This window comes from Gallinula chloropus, assembly GCF_964237585.1.
Source record: "Gallinula chloropus genome assembly, chromosome: 1".
NCBI lineage: Eukaryota > Metazoa > Chordata > Aves > Gruiformes > Rallidae > Gallinula > Gallinula chloropus.
Window position 1 is genome coordinate 113338264 of NC_140085.1, and position 20663 is coordinate 113358926.

At 46.8% G+C, this 20663-nt stretch overlaps 1 protein-coding gene across 3 annotated transcripts in view; it reads right to left on the reverse strand.

The window, feature by feature from the left end:
- Positions 1-615: 615 nt before the first annotated feature.
- TIAM1 (TIAM Rac1 associated GEF 1) overlaps positions 616-20663 on the reverse strand; it is a gene marked incomplete at both ends in the record, with an annotated part of 83939 nt that continues 63891 nt past the window's right edge. For all 3 annotated transcript variants that reach the window (XM_084272004.1, XM_084272003.1, XM_084272002.1), the window contains 12 exons: positions 616-1100; positions 3139-3311; positions 4183-4270; positions 4993-5095; positions 6053-6111; positions 7643-7751; positions 8963-9081; positions 9213-9392; positions 12253-12361; positions 14040-14165; positions 14508-14576; positions 15003-15182. In XM_084272004.1, coding sequence (XP_084128130.1) covers positions 616-1100; positions 3139-3311; positions 4183-4270; positions 4993-5095; positions 6053-6111; positions 7643-7751; positions 8963-9081; positions 9213-9392; positions 12253-12361; positions 14040-14165; positions 14508-14576; positions 15003-15182 — 1800 coding nt within the window. The remainder of the gene's footprint in view (positions 1101-3138; positions 3312-4182; positions 4271-4992; positions 5096-6052; positions 6112-7642; positions 7752-8962; positions 9082-9212; positions 9393-12252; positions 12362-14039; positions 14166-14507; positions 14577-15002; positions 15183-20663) is intronic.

A 20663-nucleotide genomic window follows, 5' to 3' on the forward strand; every position in this document is an offset into this window, starting at 1 on the left:
ATATTATGTAAAACTAGAGCTTCCAACATTGACATTAAATTAGACCAGCCACAGACCAAGAGGACTTAACACAACATAAACCCCAAACCTTTCCTCACGCACTCCTAAAATACATGTATATTCTCTTACACTTAAAGAGGGAAAAGTAATAAGAATACTGCAACTGTACACGTTAAAAAGGCGGTTTCCTCGTTAAGGAGATAAACCCACGTCTGGCGTTTCACGGCTATACAACCTTCCGCTCGTTGTGCTATCGTGGAAGCTAGTTCGCTGCACGTAGGTTAAGACATCCAGAGTTAATTTCTTTTCCTGGGGATGATAATTCTCCTCATACTTAAATGTCAGCCCCTGATTACTTTAGAATAAATAAAAGTGTGTGAAAGCCCTTGGTAACGTGAGACAGGACCTTAAGCCTATTCCGTTCCGGGTTTCGAGCGTTTTACAGTTGCCTAAAGTGTGGCCGCATGGCTTCGGACCAATTCAGCTGCCGAAATGGTGTGTGCAAGTGTGCAATCTATGGGGATCGGCTCTCCGCGGTGCGCGGGGGGCGGGAGGGAGGGACGGAGGGCAGGACAGGGAGACCTACGCAACCAGGCGGGGGGGATAGGGGCCGTTTTAGAGCTCCGTGTTCAGTTTCCTGCTGGGGACAAAGTCTTCGCGCCTGACCCAGATGACCTCCTTGCCGTGGCCCTCCACGTCGCCGTTGATGCCGGACAAGGCCACCTGCTTCTTCAGCTGGGTCATCCTGGAGGCGTGCGTGTCCATGGCCGGGCGCGGGCGGTCCCCCCGGCACGGCTGGCTGCTGGCGATGGAGGCTGCCTGCAGCCGCTCCCGAAGGTCTCGGTCGGCCACAGCGCCTCGCATGGCCTCGCAGTACTCATCGTCATCGCTGAGGATGTCCGTTTCCTTGATGTCCTCCTGCTCCTCATACTGAGCAAGGTCAAACTGTTCCTCTACCCAGCGGTCAGTGTCCCCACTGTGCGTGGGCTGCTGGGGCTCTTTTTCGGGGCTGCTCGTGTAGACGGCATCTGAGTCAATGGTAAACCTGTTTCGGGCCAGCCGCCGCCTCCTCCTCCCAAGAGACTTGCTTGGGGCTGACACTGCGCACACACAAAGATAAAACCCCACAGGCTTTTTACACACGGTACAACTCTCTTTAAAAAGCGAGCCTTCCAAGGGCCCTTTATTTAACACCACTAGGCACAAAGAGGTAGACTCCCAAAAACCGACCTAGTCATTCCGCATCCTCCCTGCGGGCAAGTCACATTTTGCTCAGCTCTGCAGCGCAGGTCAATCTCCAGTTGAAAGAAGGAGTCTCTGCTACTCAGACCCACAGCTGGGGTAACAGCCCACACTTACTGTTCCTCCTGAGCGTCAGGCAGCCAGCCAGGCGGCTGGCACAAAGTGTGTCTCTCCAGCCCAGCTTCTCACACGCGGTGCCCTGCCCTAGGCACACTGGGAAAACCAACTAGCCCTGTGCCTCACTCAACATGGGCAATTGCTTTGTCTGGGGCAAGGGCAACACTGGAGGTTTCCAAGCACCTGCCTCAGCACTGAAGGTGCTGCAATCGTTGCATTACTTATGGGGAAGTAAGTTCCCTGGTCTAGTTCTCCTACTTCCTTCCCTGCTCTCTCCCTATGGGGGGAAAAAATCCCAACCCAAAACCCAAAAACCTTTCAGAAATTCCTTACTCAGCATCAGCTGGGCTGCTAGCTTTTGGAACTGGCCCAGTTAGCAAAGTCACACCTCCCATGTTGGAAGGCCTTCCTAAGAGGCTTGTGAGGCACAGCAGGGGGGCGAATCCCGCAGCCGAAGGACCTGCAGGCCTTCCAGCGCTTTACATGCTCACACAGGCAGCTCTGTCGCAAGCAGGCGAACACCGAGGTTATAGCTCATCCCTCTCCCTTGAAGAGCACCGTTGTGCTTTCAGTACCTAGTTATTCAACTCTAGCAGTTTTTTGGGGGGACAGGGATTAGATTTTAATACCCCTCGGCCTCAAAACATGCGGTAGGTGCAACAGCTTGGCAGTTGCAGATTTTAACTGTCAGGAGAGGCCTGGCCTCTAAGAGGAGATTGTAACCTCTGCAGAATTCGCCATGCAAACACACCAAGAAGCCAAACCCAAAGAAGGTTTGGCATCTACAGCAGATCAGCCCCACAGACTGACTGAGCGACCGCTGTGCTACAGCAGTTGCATTTTGGCCTTCCTCTGACTCTTCTTCCTAACAATTTTGCACATCTCTGAGGCAGATGGCCAGCAACGCCCCGAGAGAGAAGCCCTGCTGCAAACATTACTGGTCTGGCCTGCCCATTACCGAAGAGGAATAGGAAGCCTGGCTGGATCTAACGAGCAGAAAAAAGGAAAAAAAAAACCAACCCCCAAACACCACCAAAACCACAACCAGAACAACAGACCAGAACCAAACACGCAGCAGTGCCATAGACTTTTCAGTTGGAAGCAAATGTTTCTTCCCGCCATCATCTAGTGTTTTGAAAATGAAAAACCTGCTTTTCCCCCTGGGATTTTCTCACTGCTTTTGCCTGAAGTCAACTTGAAAGGAAAATCCACCGTTTAGGATAGACCATGGCAAAAATAGTAGCATTGAGTGCACGCCTCTCAAAACGTGAGAAGTAGAAGCCCGTGCCCTCTAGCAATAGAGCTGAAAAGGCTAAAAAGGAGGAGGTACAAAGCTATCTCTTCAAACCAAACCACTCACTCGGGGAGGGGAGGGGGGGCTGGGGGTGTGGGGCTGATTTTTCTCCTGGGTTTTAGTTTCAAAGTGCTAGGGCTTGCTCAAAATTCTGTACATGCTTTTGAGAAAGTGTGCAGTGGGCTCCTGCTTTGTTCAGAGCCGAAACCCGCTTCCAGATTAAAGTGCACAGCCCATCGGTATTGACAGGAATCCCATTTCTTCCTCCCGTGCCAGAAGGACCGCTCAGAAGCTGAGCCTTGAGTGCAAAGCAAGGTAAAAAGAGGCAATTTAAGGCTCTCGAGGAGGCGAAGCAGGGAGAAACAGCAGTTTCTACACAGGCGGGAGAGAAAGCTAATCCTAACACACGGGTAACAGACACCACCACGTGTCCTACAACAGTGCCGGGGTTACTGGGATCTTGAAAGTCTGTAGCCCTACAGTACCTGCCCTGTTCATGGCTGGCCTTGCACCTTTTAGAGCGCACAATCTTTTTCCACCAAAAGGGACATATTGCTGGGATGAGGGCAAACTTTCGGTTTTGAGAAGCTGCCTTCTGTGTTTATCCCGCAGAATGGAGTGCACGGCCTTCAGAAAGTCCTTCCTGTGCTCTGGAGAACTGAAAAACAGGAGACAACACAAGCAGCAGCGTTATCTCTCGGGAGCTGCTAATAAAGGCTGGCTGTACACCAGATAAACAACAACCGGTTCCGCAACTTCAGGCAGCGCAAACCCACAGGCATGAGAAGACTTCTTCCCCAGAGAAGACTCAATTCAGTGCAGTGTTTTCCAAGCAAAGCTAGATCTATAGCCATTGCAATGGACACCCCAGGCAACACACCCCCCCCCGTTCATTAACAATTAACGTGTAGCCGTTTGCCCCTCTGGAGGATTCCTTTTCCTCCAGGGCCAACCGCGCACCTCGCTTTGTCTGATACGCATCAAGCTGACCCACGATGGCAAATTCAATCTCAGTTTGTCTCCTGTAAACACACACCAAGCAGAAGTCCTGCAACCCCCTACTACCTAGTAGTAGGAATTGGATTGGTAACAGTACCAAGTTGTGGTCTGAACCCTGCAACACGCCAGGGCAACCACCACAATGAAGCTGGGCAGGGTTTGCTTAGGGAAGGGTAATGCCCTAAGAGCAGGAGTTAGAATTTGGTGGTGTGAAAGGTACCCAATGAACCATGGGTACCTTTTATGCCAGCAGCGATCTGGCATAAAAGAAATCCAGTGCTGGTGTTTAACTGGATGTAAATTTGTGAAAGGAAAATTCTAAGAAGGATATTCCCACAAAGGTGCAAGGCTGATGAAATGCATGCCTTCATTTTAATACATTTTATGAAATTCTGCCTGCCAGAAGGAAGGATTTAACAGCCTCTCCCCACTTCCCCTACTGGCTGTTCCCAGATTGAGTTAAAGGACAGACACGGGCAAGCTGGGATCTAGAGGTGCAGCTGCCTCTGAAAATACAGAAACACACTTACCTACAGCAAAGGTGAAAGGTTCTCTCTGGTCTGCCTTCAGACTCAGATTTAACATGGACAATCTCACACACAGAATTGGTCTCTGCATCTGAAGTGGAAAGCAAGCAGTACTTCAGGTAACAGCTTCTCATATTTAACCTCAATTAGCGTATTTATTCCCTAAACCTGAAGAAATGGTTTAAGACCATCCAGGACAACAGGTAATACACAACAAATAATATTAACTTGTGGCTGGAAGGCAGCAGCGGGGCAAATGACTAATGAAACAGCAGACTCTTAAACCTGCCAAAATCTAGTGGCATTTTAAATGCCTCAGTCCCATAAAAGTATGGAAAAAACCCTACACTGACCCAGGTTTTCAGGTATGCCATAAAGCCTGGGCACGTCTTACAGCTGCCTCCTATGTTTTCTGCACTTCGACTTACTTACTAGAAAGTGAGCAACTTGTTTAAAACTCTGAAATTTTTAATACTGTAAACATCCCATGAAGCTGTCAACCACAACCACGAGCTGTCATCCCACAACTGCAAGATGGCCTTCTTATCTCCAGAAGAGGAATGGAATGAACCAGAATCAGCAACAGCTTCGCCCTGATTCTCCAGAACCCTGCCTGGCTTCAGAAAAGTACTGACAAGCTGGACATACACAGCTGGAGCTTCTGCTCATTTATCCATCACTCTCCAGGGCTATTACAGATGTTGAGGCTGTGGGTTCAGGCCCCAGAAGCCACATACACACGTGCTAAGGACAAAGACTGGTCAGTGACCATGCATTAAGAACCCAACCAAATTCATGCAGCGGGAACATTACCTGCACTCGCCAAGGCTCGAACCTGCAGTGCTTCCAAAGGTATCATGTGGCGAAAGCGGAACGGATCCCAGTCTTCATAAATTGAAGCTCTATGTGATCCTCCCTGGATGAATTTCAAAATAGCGTTAGGAAATGAGACACCTTAGGACACTGAGACACAAAAGCCTCCTGTGCTTCGCACCGAGAACGTCCAGCTGAAGACTTGCTGCAGTTCTTACTTTCTCACTGCACCACCTTAGTAACCTGCACCACTGGAGTGCCTATCTGTGAAGACCTCGCTAAACAACAGGCAAAAGCAACCACGAGGCCAATCCACTCTTATCAACGCCTCCAAAAGCCATTTGAGACCAATGCTACATTTCTCTCCTCCGAGTGCACATGAGCTCATGAACACGCATATCAGGGTTTTTTTGGTCACTCCAAAGTTACCTTGTGGCCACTAAACTTTAGCCACACAAGCATTTCAAATCACACTTTGGTTTACGCCATAGCCAGGAATCAACAAGGTTTCCATAATACTAGAAACCTGGTCTCCTATTGTATCAAGGTATGTGCTCACTGCCAAGCTTAGCTTTAACTTCCCTAATCCCAAACTCCAGTAGGATCTCTGGATCTCCAATACACATCAAATTTAGCTGTGAGCAGCCAGCACTCGCTCAGTGGCATGCAAGAGAACTGCAACAAGGGCACTGTGTTTCACTAAGGAAGCTGACAGGCACCAGCTCTCTCATTTGACTCACATACACTGACCAAAGAGTCGGACACAAGCGAGATGTTCAAGGTGATACCTTGTTTCACGAAAGCCCACTCCACAGCATGGAATGGATGTGGCACCAACACGGCCGAGCAGTCCATCAGAAGGCAAAGGATACCCTAAAGGACTGCTCGCAGGCAGCTGTGCCCAGGCTGAACAGCAGGCCCCTCAGCACTGCTGAGAGCCTCAGCTGTGGGGCACAGAACAAGGGTGGCAAATGCAAAAGCACAAAGGAGCGGGAAAGCGCATCCTGGTCGCAGCAACACAAAGGCACACAGCATCACTGGAGTAGTCCGTGCAACTTACAAGTTTCTTCTTCTGTTTGGAGCCATCCTTGTACACAAGGACCACAGCAGTTTTGAACACTAGAAAAGAAACAAAAGTCACGTCATCAGTAAGGCTGGGAGTGGGTCTCCTCTACGCCCAAGCACCTTCCAACTCCTCAGGCAGCCCTCACCAGAGCCAGGGAGGAAAGGCAGGAGTAAACCTACCAGCCTCTTGCATATTCTTCCCAAAACACCCAAGCTCAACAGCTTCTACCACACAAAACCAAGTTACTCCAAAGTGACTTGAAACTTGTGAGTTTATGTTAACAGTTATTGGGACAACTATTCAAACAGCAACAGCTCTACATAAAAATTTAGAAAACTTTAACCCCTCTGTCTAAGTTCACCTCGGACAAGTGAGGAGCATCTGGTTACACACAGCCAGTTGGCAGATGACACTGTGCTTGGACAGAATGTGAATGCCTCCCCGGTGGGACAGTGACCTGTACTGAATTTAAAAGCGAGCACCACCGACAGGCAGAGGTGCAATCCAATTCCTCTTTTCCCACATAACATCCACATGGAGCTGGAATTTATCTTCCAAGACTCCAGTTTTCCTTGTGATCTCTTTCTTCAGGTCTCAAGATGACCCTTTGTTTATAGATTGAACTGCACAGATACTTAATTTTAGGCATTTTGTGAAATCAGTTTAAAGGTGGTTTTGGACTAATTAAGAGCTGCTGCACACTACCAGCAGCTTTTAGTGAGGCTTCTCTGCTCCAGGGTATGAGCAGGTGCTTTCCCAACTTACAGGAAAGCAGTCACTTTGTATGTGCTCTTCCAGAGCAAAGCTGAAAGAACCTTCATTCATTATCTGCTTGGTATAAAACAAAACTGAAAATCACTGCCTTCCTAACCAGCATCACCTTCTGGAAAAAAGAAGGGAAAAGCCCGTGGTGTGTAAAGAAATTCAGGAACAAAGAGAGAAAACTTAGCATACAGGGCTTTACTTGAAACAATTCTGAAAGTAAGAGATGTGATTTAGCCAACACAAGCTATCAAGTACCTTTCTAAGGGACCATACTTCAACGCATTGGAAAGACCTTGAGATTTATGCCAAGAGTTTCGGTTTCTAGTTTGGCCACCCAAGATAGACTACTTAGTGGGAGACAGACCTCTGCAAAGCAGCTCACTGGGAGTCCTGGCTTAGCTTTTAAGGAGTTTTACAGGCTTAGATATACAAGTTCTTTCTGGCAAGAGGCACGGACAAAAACAGGTAAAGCCTCTGCAAGCCCCCGACCCATTCTCCAGGATGGGGAGGAGAATTACTTGGCATCAATCAGACTACCAAGCACTAGCTTTTCAGAGACAAATACCTTTCTATATAGCTCTCAATTCACAGCCTTGGACACGGGCTTAAGAAACTCTTGCACTATTACAGCAGCCATCTTCAAATTCTCCACCAGTTTTAGATCAACACAGAACAGAGTTTGACCGTTGCAGCAGAGACAAATAGGGATTTAAGTTCCAACCTAGCAGAACACAAAGCTCAACTACCTTCAACAAGTATCTGCTAAGTCACAGCTAGCAGTCTCTTAGGCATGTGAAATAAAACCAGTAGGATACACACCAAACGCTGCCAGCTCAGGTTCCTTCTTCCATTTCCCCAGAGAAGCAGGAGGATTCAGCCATATCACCGTATTGTGCAGGAGCAGGTCCCCCATGGAAAGGTCTGCAACCTGCCAAGGCAAACGCACGCACAAAGGAAGGAACGATGTGTCATCAGTTCTTACTGCAATTTACAGCTCAAGAAAACTTGCTTGGAAGTTTTTTCCTCAACAAATGGAAAATGCCTTACAAGCAAACTTTTGGGATGTTTCATCAGATGGCTGCAGGTACGTGCAGACTGTGGCAGTCTGCAATAGATGCATATAAACCCTTAATTGGTGACCATAAAATAGGAGAAGTCAGACTCAAGTGTCTGGCTCTCTTAATTTGGTGGGAAGGCAGAGCAAAACCAGACGCCTCCCTTCCATTTCCCCCCCTTTGTTTCTCTCTGTTTGTTTGAGCATTTAAGCTTAGCCCCCATCTCTCACGTGCAGCTTGAGGTAAGGATTAGAGACCACAGCACGTGAAACAGCCAAAGCACTTCCTCAGGCTCATCTCTGGAAACCACACTGCTGGAAATGGACTAATGAAGAAGTTAGTAACGATTGTTGGGAAATGCCTGCTCAGATTGCAGCAACCGGATCTTTCACTTTGATTTATGGTCTCACAAAGTGACAAATTGGGGGCTCTCCCCAGTCTAGGGATCGTGCTACCCCATTCCTCTACCTTCCTCTCAGTGAAGTCAGATTTTTGCCAAAGTGAAGCCTTGAAAAGTTAGAATCAAAACTCAACAGCCTCGGTGACTATTAAGCAAGTATTCTTCGTTGCAGCACTGGGCTGTTCCATAGATACCATCAGAAGAACAACCTGAGGTCCCCCCAAAACCAAGAGCAACACTAAGGTATTTGTTCATTTTTAAACTCTCCCACATTAATACCAAACCATGACTGCTCTTCCAGCAGACACCCAGACATGGTCTCTCCACAACTGCTTGCCACCACCAACCCTAGCCTCTGCCCTCACTTAGACTGATGGGGCAGAATTATTTATGTGAAATGAGGAGAGCCAAGACATGGACATCAGAACAGGGATCTGCAGGTTGAGATGTGATTTTGACCCAAGCACAATACTGAAGGTGAATTCACCCTCTACTTCTTTACACTGGTCCCACTCACTGAACCATACATGGAAAGGCAGTTTTTGAATTGGATTGGGACTTACATTGGCAGCAGGATACACTTTAATGACACAGCACAAAAGGCAAATATTTGATACAATTTAACATTCATGCTACAGGCACCAAACTAACAGCCTTTTTCTCTTAAATGTGATCATTTGTTACCTCTTTTTTCTCTCCTGTTTGTTCTGCTATGAGTTGGTCGAACACTGCCCCGTATTCTTCATGGATTTTCTGCATTTCATTAATGTGGCTGGCAACTTTGTTCATTGTCTTTATGGCCACTAGAAGAAAGACCAAGAGATAGGGAGGGGAAGAGTCAAAGGGTGTTTGTAAGCCTCCCAGAGGAAGGGGGAGGAGGACAGTTCCAGATCAGAGATTAAACAGGGAAGAGAACCATAGGTTAGCTCCTTACCATCCAGGTGATAATGTTCTTCACTTTCGACGTCGGTCAGAGCAAAGAGCTCCTTCAGCAGGAGAGGGTACTTCAGTATCCGCTGGATGGGTTTGATGAGGTAAGACTCCAGGGTGGAGGAGTGCTGCCGGCGGGGATTCTGGGCATCCAGGAATGCCTTGAAAGCAGTGTCTGTCTTGGCTGGAAGATTGAAATGCAGCGGTGGGATAAATCAAAAATCATAACAGCTGCTCTGATAAAGTGACTTTTCCAGCTTTAAATTCATTTATCCGGAGACATTTTGCAAGGAAGTGCAGATTCATCAAGCCCACGGTATTAGATTCATGCACTTCAGGTTTTGAGTTACTGACACTCTGCCACAGATACGCTGTTTATGATTTAACAGCAGGCACCCACCTACTTTATCAATACATGCAGTTTTTAATTTCACTATACACAGTATTTCACAGAATCACAGATTGGTTTGGGCTGGAAGGGACCTCAAAGCCCATCTAGTTCCAACCCTTTGCCATAGGCAGGGACACCCTCCACCTGACCAGGTTGCCCAAAGCCCCATCCAGCCTGGCCGTGAACACTGCCAGGGAGTGGGCAGCCACAGCTTCTCTGGGCAGCCTGTGTCAGGGCCTCACCGCCCTCATAGGGAAGAATTTCTTCCTAATATCTAATCTAAATCTACCCTCCTTCAGCTTAAGGCCATTACCCCTTGTCCCATCACTCCATGCCCTTGCAAACAGCCCCTCACCAGCTTTCCTGTAGGCCCCTTCAGGTACTGGAAGGCTGCTATAAGGTGCCCCCTGAACCTTCTCCAGGCTGAACAAGCCCAACTCTCTCAGCCTGTCTTCACAGGAGAGGTGCTCCAGCCCTCTGATCATCTTCACGGCCCTCCTCTGTACTCACTCCAACAGGTCCATGTCTTTCTTGTACTGGGGACCCCCGACCTGGGTGCAGCACTCCAGGTGGGGTCTCACCAGAGCAGGGCAGAGGGGGCAGAATCCCCTCCCTTGACCCGCTGGCCACACTAGCTTTGATGTAGCCCAGGACACAGTTGGCTTCCTGGTCTTCAAGCATGCATCACTGGCTCATGTTGAGCTTCTCATCCACCAACACCCCAAGTCCTTCTCCACAGGGCTGCTCTCAATCCATTCTCTGCCCAGCCTGGAGCTGTGCTTGGGATTGTGCCAGGTTTTTGTCCTTGCAACTACTTTAGAGCAGCATAAATTGTTTTGATCATGTTTCCTTTAAGAAGAGGCTCAGATTGGATATTTGTAAGAAGTTGCTACTTGTGCATCTAGTTAGACAGGTACACGTATAATATTTGGCAGTGTGGTTATTGTTGCCTCATTAAACCTTAAAATGTGCTACTGAACAAAAGGAACAAAAATCAAGGGGTAGTAAGGAGGCAAGAAGCAGTAAATTTATGATAATATAGATATTTTGGGAGCACATACAGACTGGACACAGGATTGTGATCACCTTTTCTACCTGACTGCTACTTAAGTTAAAATACAGCAATTTCTCTGTTGCTCCCTCTACTAGAACATAAATTGGTACAGGGAGGGCAGGTTTTAGACATACAGGTTGTTCAGCACAGGAACAATTCCACACAATTGCTTTTATTAGAGTCATTTCCCCTGCTGAGGTTGGGCAGTTTCTTTGCAGACAGTCACCTGATTTCAATAAAGCACCCTTGGCTTCAAATCCAAAAGCCTCCTGCACCTCAGCTGAGGGCACCAAATTACACTTGAAACACATGCCCAGGCTTTTAAAGAGCTTTACCACTGGAATAACACTTTTAAGTTCTGTTTGCACCCTAATTCAATCACAACCATTTTTCACTTATAAATAAGGTCATCAATGAAAAGGCAAAACAGAACAACCAGATCTACCTAGTCTGTGGCCTCAACATTAAGGTCTAACAAAAGCAAGCATGGATGTGACTGACAAGTCACTTATTCATATATTCCGCAGCGCTGCCAAGTACTCTTAGCAGCACGGTAAATAAGAGTTTACAAATAGAAATGAAAAAAAATGTGTGCAGTGAAAACAAACTCAAAACCCAAACCAGCCAAAAAAAGCAAAAAAAAAAACCCCTCAAAACTTTTGATTGTCAGGCATACAAATGTTCTTTGAAAAATAAGAACTCCTCCCTTAACGGCACTGCTCCTACAACTGGAGCCATTTGTTTATTTAATGTGTTAGCCAAAAATTAATTGCATGAAGCCTGCTAACTCTAAGAGATTATCGCTTCCACAGGGGAAGAAACATCCCTCCGAGGCAAGGAGGCCCATGAGCCCATAAGCCAGACCACAGCGCACTTATCTCCATCTCAGCAAGCCAAGATCTACTAGGAATTCATATGTGGAAACCTCCAAGGCAAATTGGAACGAAGGTGAGAGGAAAAAGAGAGGAGAGAGAGCGTGGTGAAGTTAAAATATTTAGACAGCTTCCATAAAACACTCTCCCAGGTTGATCCTTTCCTAGTGGCTGTCAGCATTCAACCACGTTGGCCAGAGCTTCAGTGGCATTGCTGCTGGCAAGGATTCATGGCACAAATTCTATGAGGATCCAGAGGTCATTGGAAGCATCACCACTCCTGGCTCCAAAGTACACAGTGACCCATTAACACATGCCACATCGCCCATTTATGAAATCTTTCCACTCCCCACATGACTGGAAAGAAACTGAGCATGTCAGCAGAGAATAAATTAAGTGTGGGAGGAAAAACTACATGCGAGTTTAATGACTTCTTATAATGAGCTACTCAGGTATCATTGCATCCATGGTGGTCCAAGAACACGCATGGCACAGAGCTCTCTGCAAAGCTCTCAAGCCAGACAGACTTACTTCCCTACTGTGAAGGCACAGAGAGCACAACCAGGCATGCATTAGCCCCTCTGCCAGAACCTGTGCTGCACGGTATGGGCTGCGGTGGCCACATCTCATCATCCACGAGGACAACCCGAGCCAGCCCAAACCAACGTGTCGCTGCGACACCTCTCTCTGCACGCCCAGGTCTGTTTGTCCAACACATGGCTCTTACCTTTCACCAGTACTTTGGGGACTTTTGTGTGGCTGGCACAGAAGGCACTGTACAGCTTGAACCGGTCGGCGTAGTAAAGGAAGGATCCGCCCAAGGAAAACAACACTTTCTGGGATTTAATAAAAAACACCAAACAGCCAAACAAAAAAGCATTAGGAAAGAAGTGCACATGAAAGCCAGTTAATTATTTTCCCCTCTACCAGACCACCTGAAGTTTCTGTTTAGCTTTTGGGTGACAGGACAGTGAGTTTTTAAAGTGTTTTTACACCACCTAGTCAGTAACAGGCCTAGCTTTGGTGCCTGGATCCAGGCCACGTGATAACATCATTAGCCATGTTCTGGTTCAGGTGATTTAGAGACACTACTGACTATAAAGGGAACTGAGCTCCAGAACTGTATTGAAATACTCGAGTTTAAAACCTTATTGATCTAAGTAATGACCTGAGGGCACAGAAAGGACTGGATGTATCTGACTTCTCAATGGATTGAGACACTAAGGAGCTGCAAGCAAGACTGTCATCACCCTGCACAAACACACTGAGGTCTTCACTCTCTAAAAACTGACTTGGTGTTAGGGGCCAAACACAATCCTTCCCCAAGACGTCTATGCCACAGCGAAGCGTTTGCTCTGCTACACGCTTAGGGACGAGACATGTGAGGCAACGCATCAGCAGCTTGCCTGAAGTCAGGGGAGGGAGACAAACTCCCTGCAGAACTGAAACTGCGAAGCCCTGAAGTCCCATTCTGCACTCTGCTCTCAGGCTGTACCCACAGGACAGAACCAAAAGCAAAGCTGATGCACTCTTTATGGAAGGAGGTGGAAGTGGCAGCACTCGGAAGACAGACTTCTTTCCATAAGGAGGCTTCTTCCACACCCTCCTCTGAAACCTCAGAGCACACAGTGGTCACAGAGGCTTCCCCCCACTACAAAAAGTGTCTTCTGCACTCTTTATTAAGGGCACATTTCCTTCAAAACAAAAGCTGTGTGCTAGTTACGTGAGGGCAGTGTTCATGCTGGATGCTTTTTTTAACCAAGCACCCGGTGGCAAAGTCACATATGCACAAAAAGACAAATTCTTTCAGTAGTTCTTCCAGGGCTGTATGTTAGCTGAAGAGCACTCCCAGTGGAATTATTATTATTATTATTCACCAAGACATCCTGTCCTCTGCCAAGGTGAGTACTCAAAGCAAGAGTAAAATTCCACAAAGACAAAACATTGTATTAGCTACTTGCCATGTATCTAATGCGTGACTGCATGAGAAATAAAACATCTGTTTCCATATTTTCCTGTTTGCTTCTTTTTCTTTTAAATTAAGTTTATATATACTTAGTTTACATTTCTGTCTTGGATGAATACCTGCTGATAGCTGGAACTACTTGCCATACAGCTCTGCTATGTGTCAAAAGCCCAACTACAGAATTTAATTTACAGTTCTGATCTATAGCCTCAGTGGGCTTCCAAACTGCTACACTAGACTTGTCAGAACAGAGATTTTATGTAACTTTCCATTTCTATCTTTTCCTGACAGCTTGAGACAAGGAATCTGGCAGAAGGGCAAGAACAGCACCCAAAAGCACAGGGTGTTACAGATTTCTAGGGCTCAATATGGCTACATGTGGCATAAAGTACAATTGTAGCAGGATGCTTTTCAAACAGCTCCAGTATTAGCTAAAAATTAATCTTGAGTGTAAGCAGAGGGAAATTTTCACATGAACGGTAAGAATCATCAGACAAATACGATGAGGAGTGTTAAAGGATTACTCGGATTGTAAACAATGAGATTACCTTAAATTGCTCGACTTTTTCAAGCTTTTCCAGGTCTGGAACCAGCCTTACTCCATCTTCCAGAGTTTTCAAGAACTCTACCTGGAATGCTACCATTTCAGTCAGATTCCCAAAGAGAACATCCAGCTAATAGGAGGGGAAAAATAAGTAAGTAAATAAATAAATTTAAAAGGCGAGCTCATGAAAACACTGCTTTGCAGCTACATCGCTTCTTCTAGAACTTCAGTAATTCTCAGTCCAACTGTATAATCAGTGTGAAGTCAGGGGAGAAAACCTTACAGACCACACATCATTGAGCAGTGCCTTTATACTCTTCCCAGGCCGTTATTTTAAAAGAAAGGAATTCAGAATTTCTCCACAGCCCATGCTCAGACAAGGAAGTCAAGCTGGGTGGTGGGGCGGGGGGAGTGGAGCAGAAGGGTGTGTGCATAAGCCATCTAGCAAAAAAATGAGCAGCAGTTAACATACCTCATCAGGTGTCAGGAACGTTTCTTTTTGTAGAGGCTTCAGGTATCTCTCCATTAGACAATTTAAGTCCTAAAAATCAGAGAAAGATTCTCAATCTGCTTCTGAGTATTTACTGAGGTGTCAAAGATCACCTACTCTCTGAGATATTCCCTTTCACACATAAGACAAAAATAGCTGGATTTCACAGAACTTAAGAAAGTAAAAGGAAACATTTACACCGTTCAATTTACAAGAATCAACCCCCGACCTCACTGAGCAGTGTTCCTCTGCACACCAGCTAAGCCATCTCAAAATGGCACCCTAACAATTTGGAAAGACTACTTATCTCAGAGGCTCATGTCACGACTGTAGGGACAGACTGTAGAATCGAATCTAAGTTAGCTAAGAGATACTTCAAATTCGTTTTCATGCAGGCATTAGAGAAGAAACTGACAGAATTTTCCAGAAGGAGGAGAAAATATTAGCAGACTGAAACAAGACGTGGAGACCCCTTACTTTGACGTAGGTGCGTTCTGTCTCGAGAAGTTCGCAGATAACCTTTCGCAGCTTATCTGCATCTGTGAGTTGTCTCATGGTGGCCAGCTGGGGTCCTGTGAATTCCTGAGGAGGAGCACTTGAATCAGAAGGGTTCATTTCATGCAGACTGCGACAGAAAGCAGCGACCTGCTCTGTGCTCTTTGAAAAGAAGGAAGAGGAAAGACCAGCGGTAATATTTTAATGTAAGAGCTATAGGAATGATGGAACCGAGAAGCCGTTGCAGCGAAGCAGTTGCAACCTGGGGTCTTTCTAACAGGTGCCAGAGTCCAGAAGTGCACACATCATTCCATGTATCTGTCTATCCAATCTCTCCATGACTGGGGTGGGGAAAGTAAATACATACATAAATAAACAAAGAAATAAATAAATGAGTTGCACAATGTAAGTTAATTGAAGTGCTGTTTAACAACATTCCTGGTTTCAGATAAGCTCAAATATTAATTAAAATAGGCTAATCCAGCACTTAAGATTGAAAAACCAGCAAAGAAGAATTGGGAACCAAAAATGACCATGCAAACAAAACACACACCCCAGCCCTCTGCCAGTTCCCTAATCTCACTCACCACAGCCCTGAGAATAGCTGTGTCAACACAGCCAAAGAGACAATGCGGAGACAAACTGTTTAAACTGGTTTTTTGGGGGAAGCAGAGCCATCTGGGGAACCAAAGCCTCTCAAGGCTTCCTATGCAAGCTTTTTGCATATCCCCATACCTGTTCTGTGCCTGGAAGCGTGCCTGGTGGGGTGAATTTCTTCCCCACAAGTCAGGTTATTCAGAACTGCTACATCTAGCTGCTTTCTTCAATGTTTAATCAGCTGTCTATATATAAAGACAGTTATCCTCTCTTCACCTCCTCATGTTAGATCATCTTCTTGCATCTTCCCTTACGCTGAAAAGTTTGGAGCAGGTATAGTCTCTGGTGTCAGTGACGACAGCCCCAGGCTTCTAGGGTTGCCAAAGCAGCGGTGTGCCCTATGTCCATCCCTCCCAGGGATCTGGAAAGGGCACGGGAGGGAAAAGAACTGCTGCACTTGATCACGCCTCTCTAACCTTCTGTGTCTAATCCTGCCATGGTGTCTTAATCCAGATTTAGTGTCTTCCCAGCACTGCCTCCGTACCCCTCCACTTTGTACAAGAACGAAACCAAATTAGTTTGTTTAAATGCAAATATGCAAATAGAGGTGAGGAAAGGATTAAAAAAAAAAAAAAGAAGGAAAAAACCCAAAGAAAAAAAAGCACACCACCACCTTTCAGTTTGGAGCCAGAGCCCTGCCCCTTGGAGATCACTCACACCAGTCAGTAGCAAAAACCTCACCCGGAGCCTGCACTACCCCACACCTTCATGATGACCCAGAGCTGAAAAATCTCCACACTGTTCAAGCAGTGCAGGCTTCTCACACATTGCTATTTTCCCTTCTACACATACCTGCAACACTGTGAAGCTCAAGACAGACATCAACCATGCCAGTGACAAGTGAGGGATTTCCTTTTTCAGGCTCACCTGAGAGTACCGCCACACACCAAGGTAGTAAAGGTGCTTACTATGCTGAGGATCATTTTCTTCAGGGCACCAGTATAAGCATTGAATTAATTATAACTGTTATACAGAAATGCGTCTCGGACAGAGTTTATTGCAGGGGAAACATTCATCTTCAGTATCTGAGGTCTAACTCAGATGAGGAAGAAAGGGAAGATGTTGCAAGTTGAGCACAGGACAAAGCAGACAGTTGACCCACTCTATTTCCAACTAACTCAGCTTCTGGTCACATGTCTAACTTGGCACATGTCACTGAGAGTTAAGATGCATTAGTCAAAATAATTCCTTTTATTTCTCAGGAAGGTTACGCCTACAGTCGCCATACTCTTAAGTATAAAGCATACCCAAACTTTTAGGTTAAGTTTGCATTAGATGTCAACAGGAACCATCCTGATCCCAACAGCCCCAAATCCATAAAGTGCAAGAGGTGAAAACCTGGCTTCAGTGCAGAGAGAAAGATCTGCCTGAGTTACCTGCTCTGCTGGAAAGCAACAAAGAACAATGAATGTATGTCAGTCTGAGCCTGCAGAGCCCCAAGGTAGGCAGGGCCTTGCTCAGAAATGTTTACCTTTGTTAGGACTATCCAGTGAAAAAAATATTTGAGGGAAACAAATTTGGCATTCTAAGAGCCAAATGTATGCATAAAAATAGTTACAGTGTCTAAAACACAGTATGGAACCAAACTCTACAGATCAATTGTTTAAAGGAGTTCGTGCTTAAACCCCTTAGACCCCTCACCATCCTGTGCACACAAGTGCAGTAAGAAGACAGGTTACCTCGAAGGAGAGCGTGGAAATCGACTTAGACCATGGAATGGCAGCTGAACACTAACAAGTAGTTGAAACTCGGGTAACTGTCATACAGGTGCACAGTCTGCCCCCCCATATGCCAAAAAGGAAGCATGTGAGACCCTTGAAACCCTTATCTCCGCTCATGCAGGCTTACTGAACTGCTGGGCTGACTTCAGCTGTGCCCAGCTCCGGCCAGCAGCAGCTGAGCTCTGCCCTGCCACTGCCTCACCTCGCGTCTTTCCACCTGTTTCCCCAGGATCACTCACCTGACCCTCATTGTGCTTGAGACTTTATCTGTCCAACAACGTTCACAAACCTGCCCTCTTGCTTGTTCAGTGAAGAAAAACATCTTGTTTCATTCCTGAACATAATCCTGTCTACCTTGCATCCACTTTAAAAAACCAAACCAAACCAAACCAAACCAAACCAACAATTCCAGGCAGGAAGCAATACATACTGCACCCAGGGTGGTGCAGAACACAGCTATTTTGCTGAAAACTCTCAAGCAGTTTTAACAAAAGCTTCTCTGTCCCAGTTTTCCTAAAGAAAACATATAGAGTAAGGAAGGTCTGGAATAGAAACAGATCCTTTTATTTTCCAGTACCAGCTCAGTTTGCCAGCTGCATCAATGATAGCACTGAACCAGGATTTCTCCAGGACAATTACAGCATCACACTTCAGGCGCAATTCTGTGAGCAATTCCCAGCTAGAAACCCCAAAATGAGACACTAAAATGAGACTGGCACAATTGGGCTGTAAAGCAAAGTTTACTTAGCGAGTACATTAACCCCTCCTCTGCAGGGGGCTCAGCAGAAGAGCCAAGCTGACATCCTTCCCACGCAGGAGGAGCAGGTCCTTAAACTCATCCAAGCCTGTCGATGCTGCCCATAGCAGGGAGTTCTGGCTACCTGCCCTGCACCACTGAAAGCGGAGTGCCCTTTCCTCTGGCACTGACCATATACAGACAGGTGAGTGCCTGGGCACCAGGTAGACTGCCCTGTGAATGGCACACAGCATCTCTGTTCCACCACGGGCACCAAACTCTAAGCAGTATCCATCTCCCAAACAAAACTCCGCCAGCAAATCGCACCCTTTCATGCACCGCCACAACTGCTAGTGACACTACACAGTAACAAAAAGCCTCTACAGGACGTATACCTTACAGCTCAGCCTCAGATTCATCACCTGGAAATTAAAACAGCATGAAAATTCGCTTAACTGCTAATTGCTTAGACTAGTCGCGTTGCACAGTAGCTCTGCTCACCAAATACAGCATACGGTAGAGAGAGTCGCCGGCTCTCCCAGCGCTTTCGCTCTTGAGTTTACGGTTAACCCTCCAACGAGCTGACATGGCTGGGAAGGCAGTATTGCCCGAGCTGCCACTCAGCTAGGAGGAAAATCCCAGCTCTCCATATATTCAGCTGATCCCAAAGGCTTTCCCTCTCCAGACAGAACACTCTGCGCTGCCTACTCGGCAGGCAGCGCGGAAGCCGGCCGCGTTTGAAGGAGGAAGGGCAGTGGCCGCGTCTCTCTAGGCGAAGCCTTTCCCCGTGTGTCATTTGCCGCCGGCCTCGTTCGCTCACCACATCAGCTGGCACGAAGAGCCGGCGACCAGTCAAAGCTGAGGACCCAGCGCTGCTTTCCACAGACCCGTTAGGAGGGAAACTTCAGCGGAGAGGCTGAAACGCAGCAACGCAGAGGTGAAGGCAGCCCGGGAATATAAATGTCTGTTGCCTGTAGCTGAGCACGAGCCGATTGGCTGCGAGCGGCACTGCTGAAGAATATTAAACATCCGAAGGGACAGAGGCACAGAATTAAAGGAACTTGAAAAAAGGGCAGTCACGCTGCCCGAAAACCTACCCCTCAAAGCCTTGTTTTAATCCTTTCACGTCTACTGCAACACGTTGAAGGTTTTGAGACTTAATTCCGGTCTTGAATAATGCTGCAGAGAGAAGATGACCTATTTTCTGAGAGAAAAACCCCACCCCACCTCTAAATGGTATAAGCATGTATGCACACAGCCCATTACAGCATGCTCCCCCAAGCACAAGTGCTGCAAGGTAATTACCTCTCATTTCAAGAGGCGGTCTTTAATTAGAAACAGGGAGAAATGAGTGTCCTGCAATATTTTAACTGCTGACAGCTTTAAAAACACATCCCCAGTTAAATTCAAAGGAGCATAACAGGAAAAAATATGCACAAAGACTGATGGTGAGATGCAATGCAGCTGCTATCTTAGCCTCGGGTAAAGAGCAATGTTAAGAACACCCACATGTACTCAGTTTTAGGGGTACCTCCTCTGAACCTCAAATTATTCTACGGTATTTAAAAGGCCAAAGCAGTCAGGTCACCACAGAGGCAACAAACCATTTAAGAAATGCATTTGGTATGAAGTGTTCCCGATACTCTGTTGAACTGGAGATTGACAGGGGTATCACCTATATTCCATCAACAGCCAGCAATGTGACTTCACCTGCTAGACAAAAAGGAGCCTGAAGATGTGGCAGAGAGCAGGCTTTCCTTTCCCCCACTCCTCTCCCTCCCGGCTCTGACACGAAATGGGGAGAGAAAGCAAAGTCAGGACCCCATGCCTGAACAGAAGCAACTGGGAGCACAGCTCAGGCTACTGCCAGTTGCAAGTCTTAAAGGAAAAGAGCTGTGCCCAGAAAACATACCCACTTCCCACTGCTCACAAGGTTTCCACCCAAGAGATACTGTACCAAAGAGGGACGGTTGATGGAGGGAAGGCACACCATGAAATTAGATCAGAGAACAACAGCTACCCTGCACCACTGCGTTGCCAATGCCTCAGCATACCTTGGAAACAGCTTTCTAGTATTTTATCAGAATAGTTCTATGGACATCTCATTTTTGCTCCTTACGAGTCCCTTGACAATAGTAATGGAGAAGTAAGCTCTACGTTACCAGGTCTGTAGGATATACAGAAGAGAAGATTTTCAGAAAAGGGAGGAATCTTCACAGCTAGCGATGTACCCTCCAAACCCTTCACCACCATCAACAGCTTGGAGGCTTTTGCAGATTAAGAAACAAATGCACCACTACTAAGGAAACACACACCCACGTGCACACATGCTGAGCTGGGGGAAGGGAAAGAGACAGCCGGGAGGGAGGAGGAGCAAGAGAATGGAAGACACATTCGAGCACCTCCTGTGTTATACATCCACCTGTCACCTACATGAGAAAGTTACAGGTAAGTCAAAAAGGACCCAGGTTCAGCTTTTGGTGGGATTTCGGACCGCTTACCTTCATGAAAAGCCTACCCGGCCTGTGC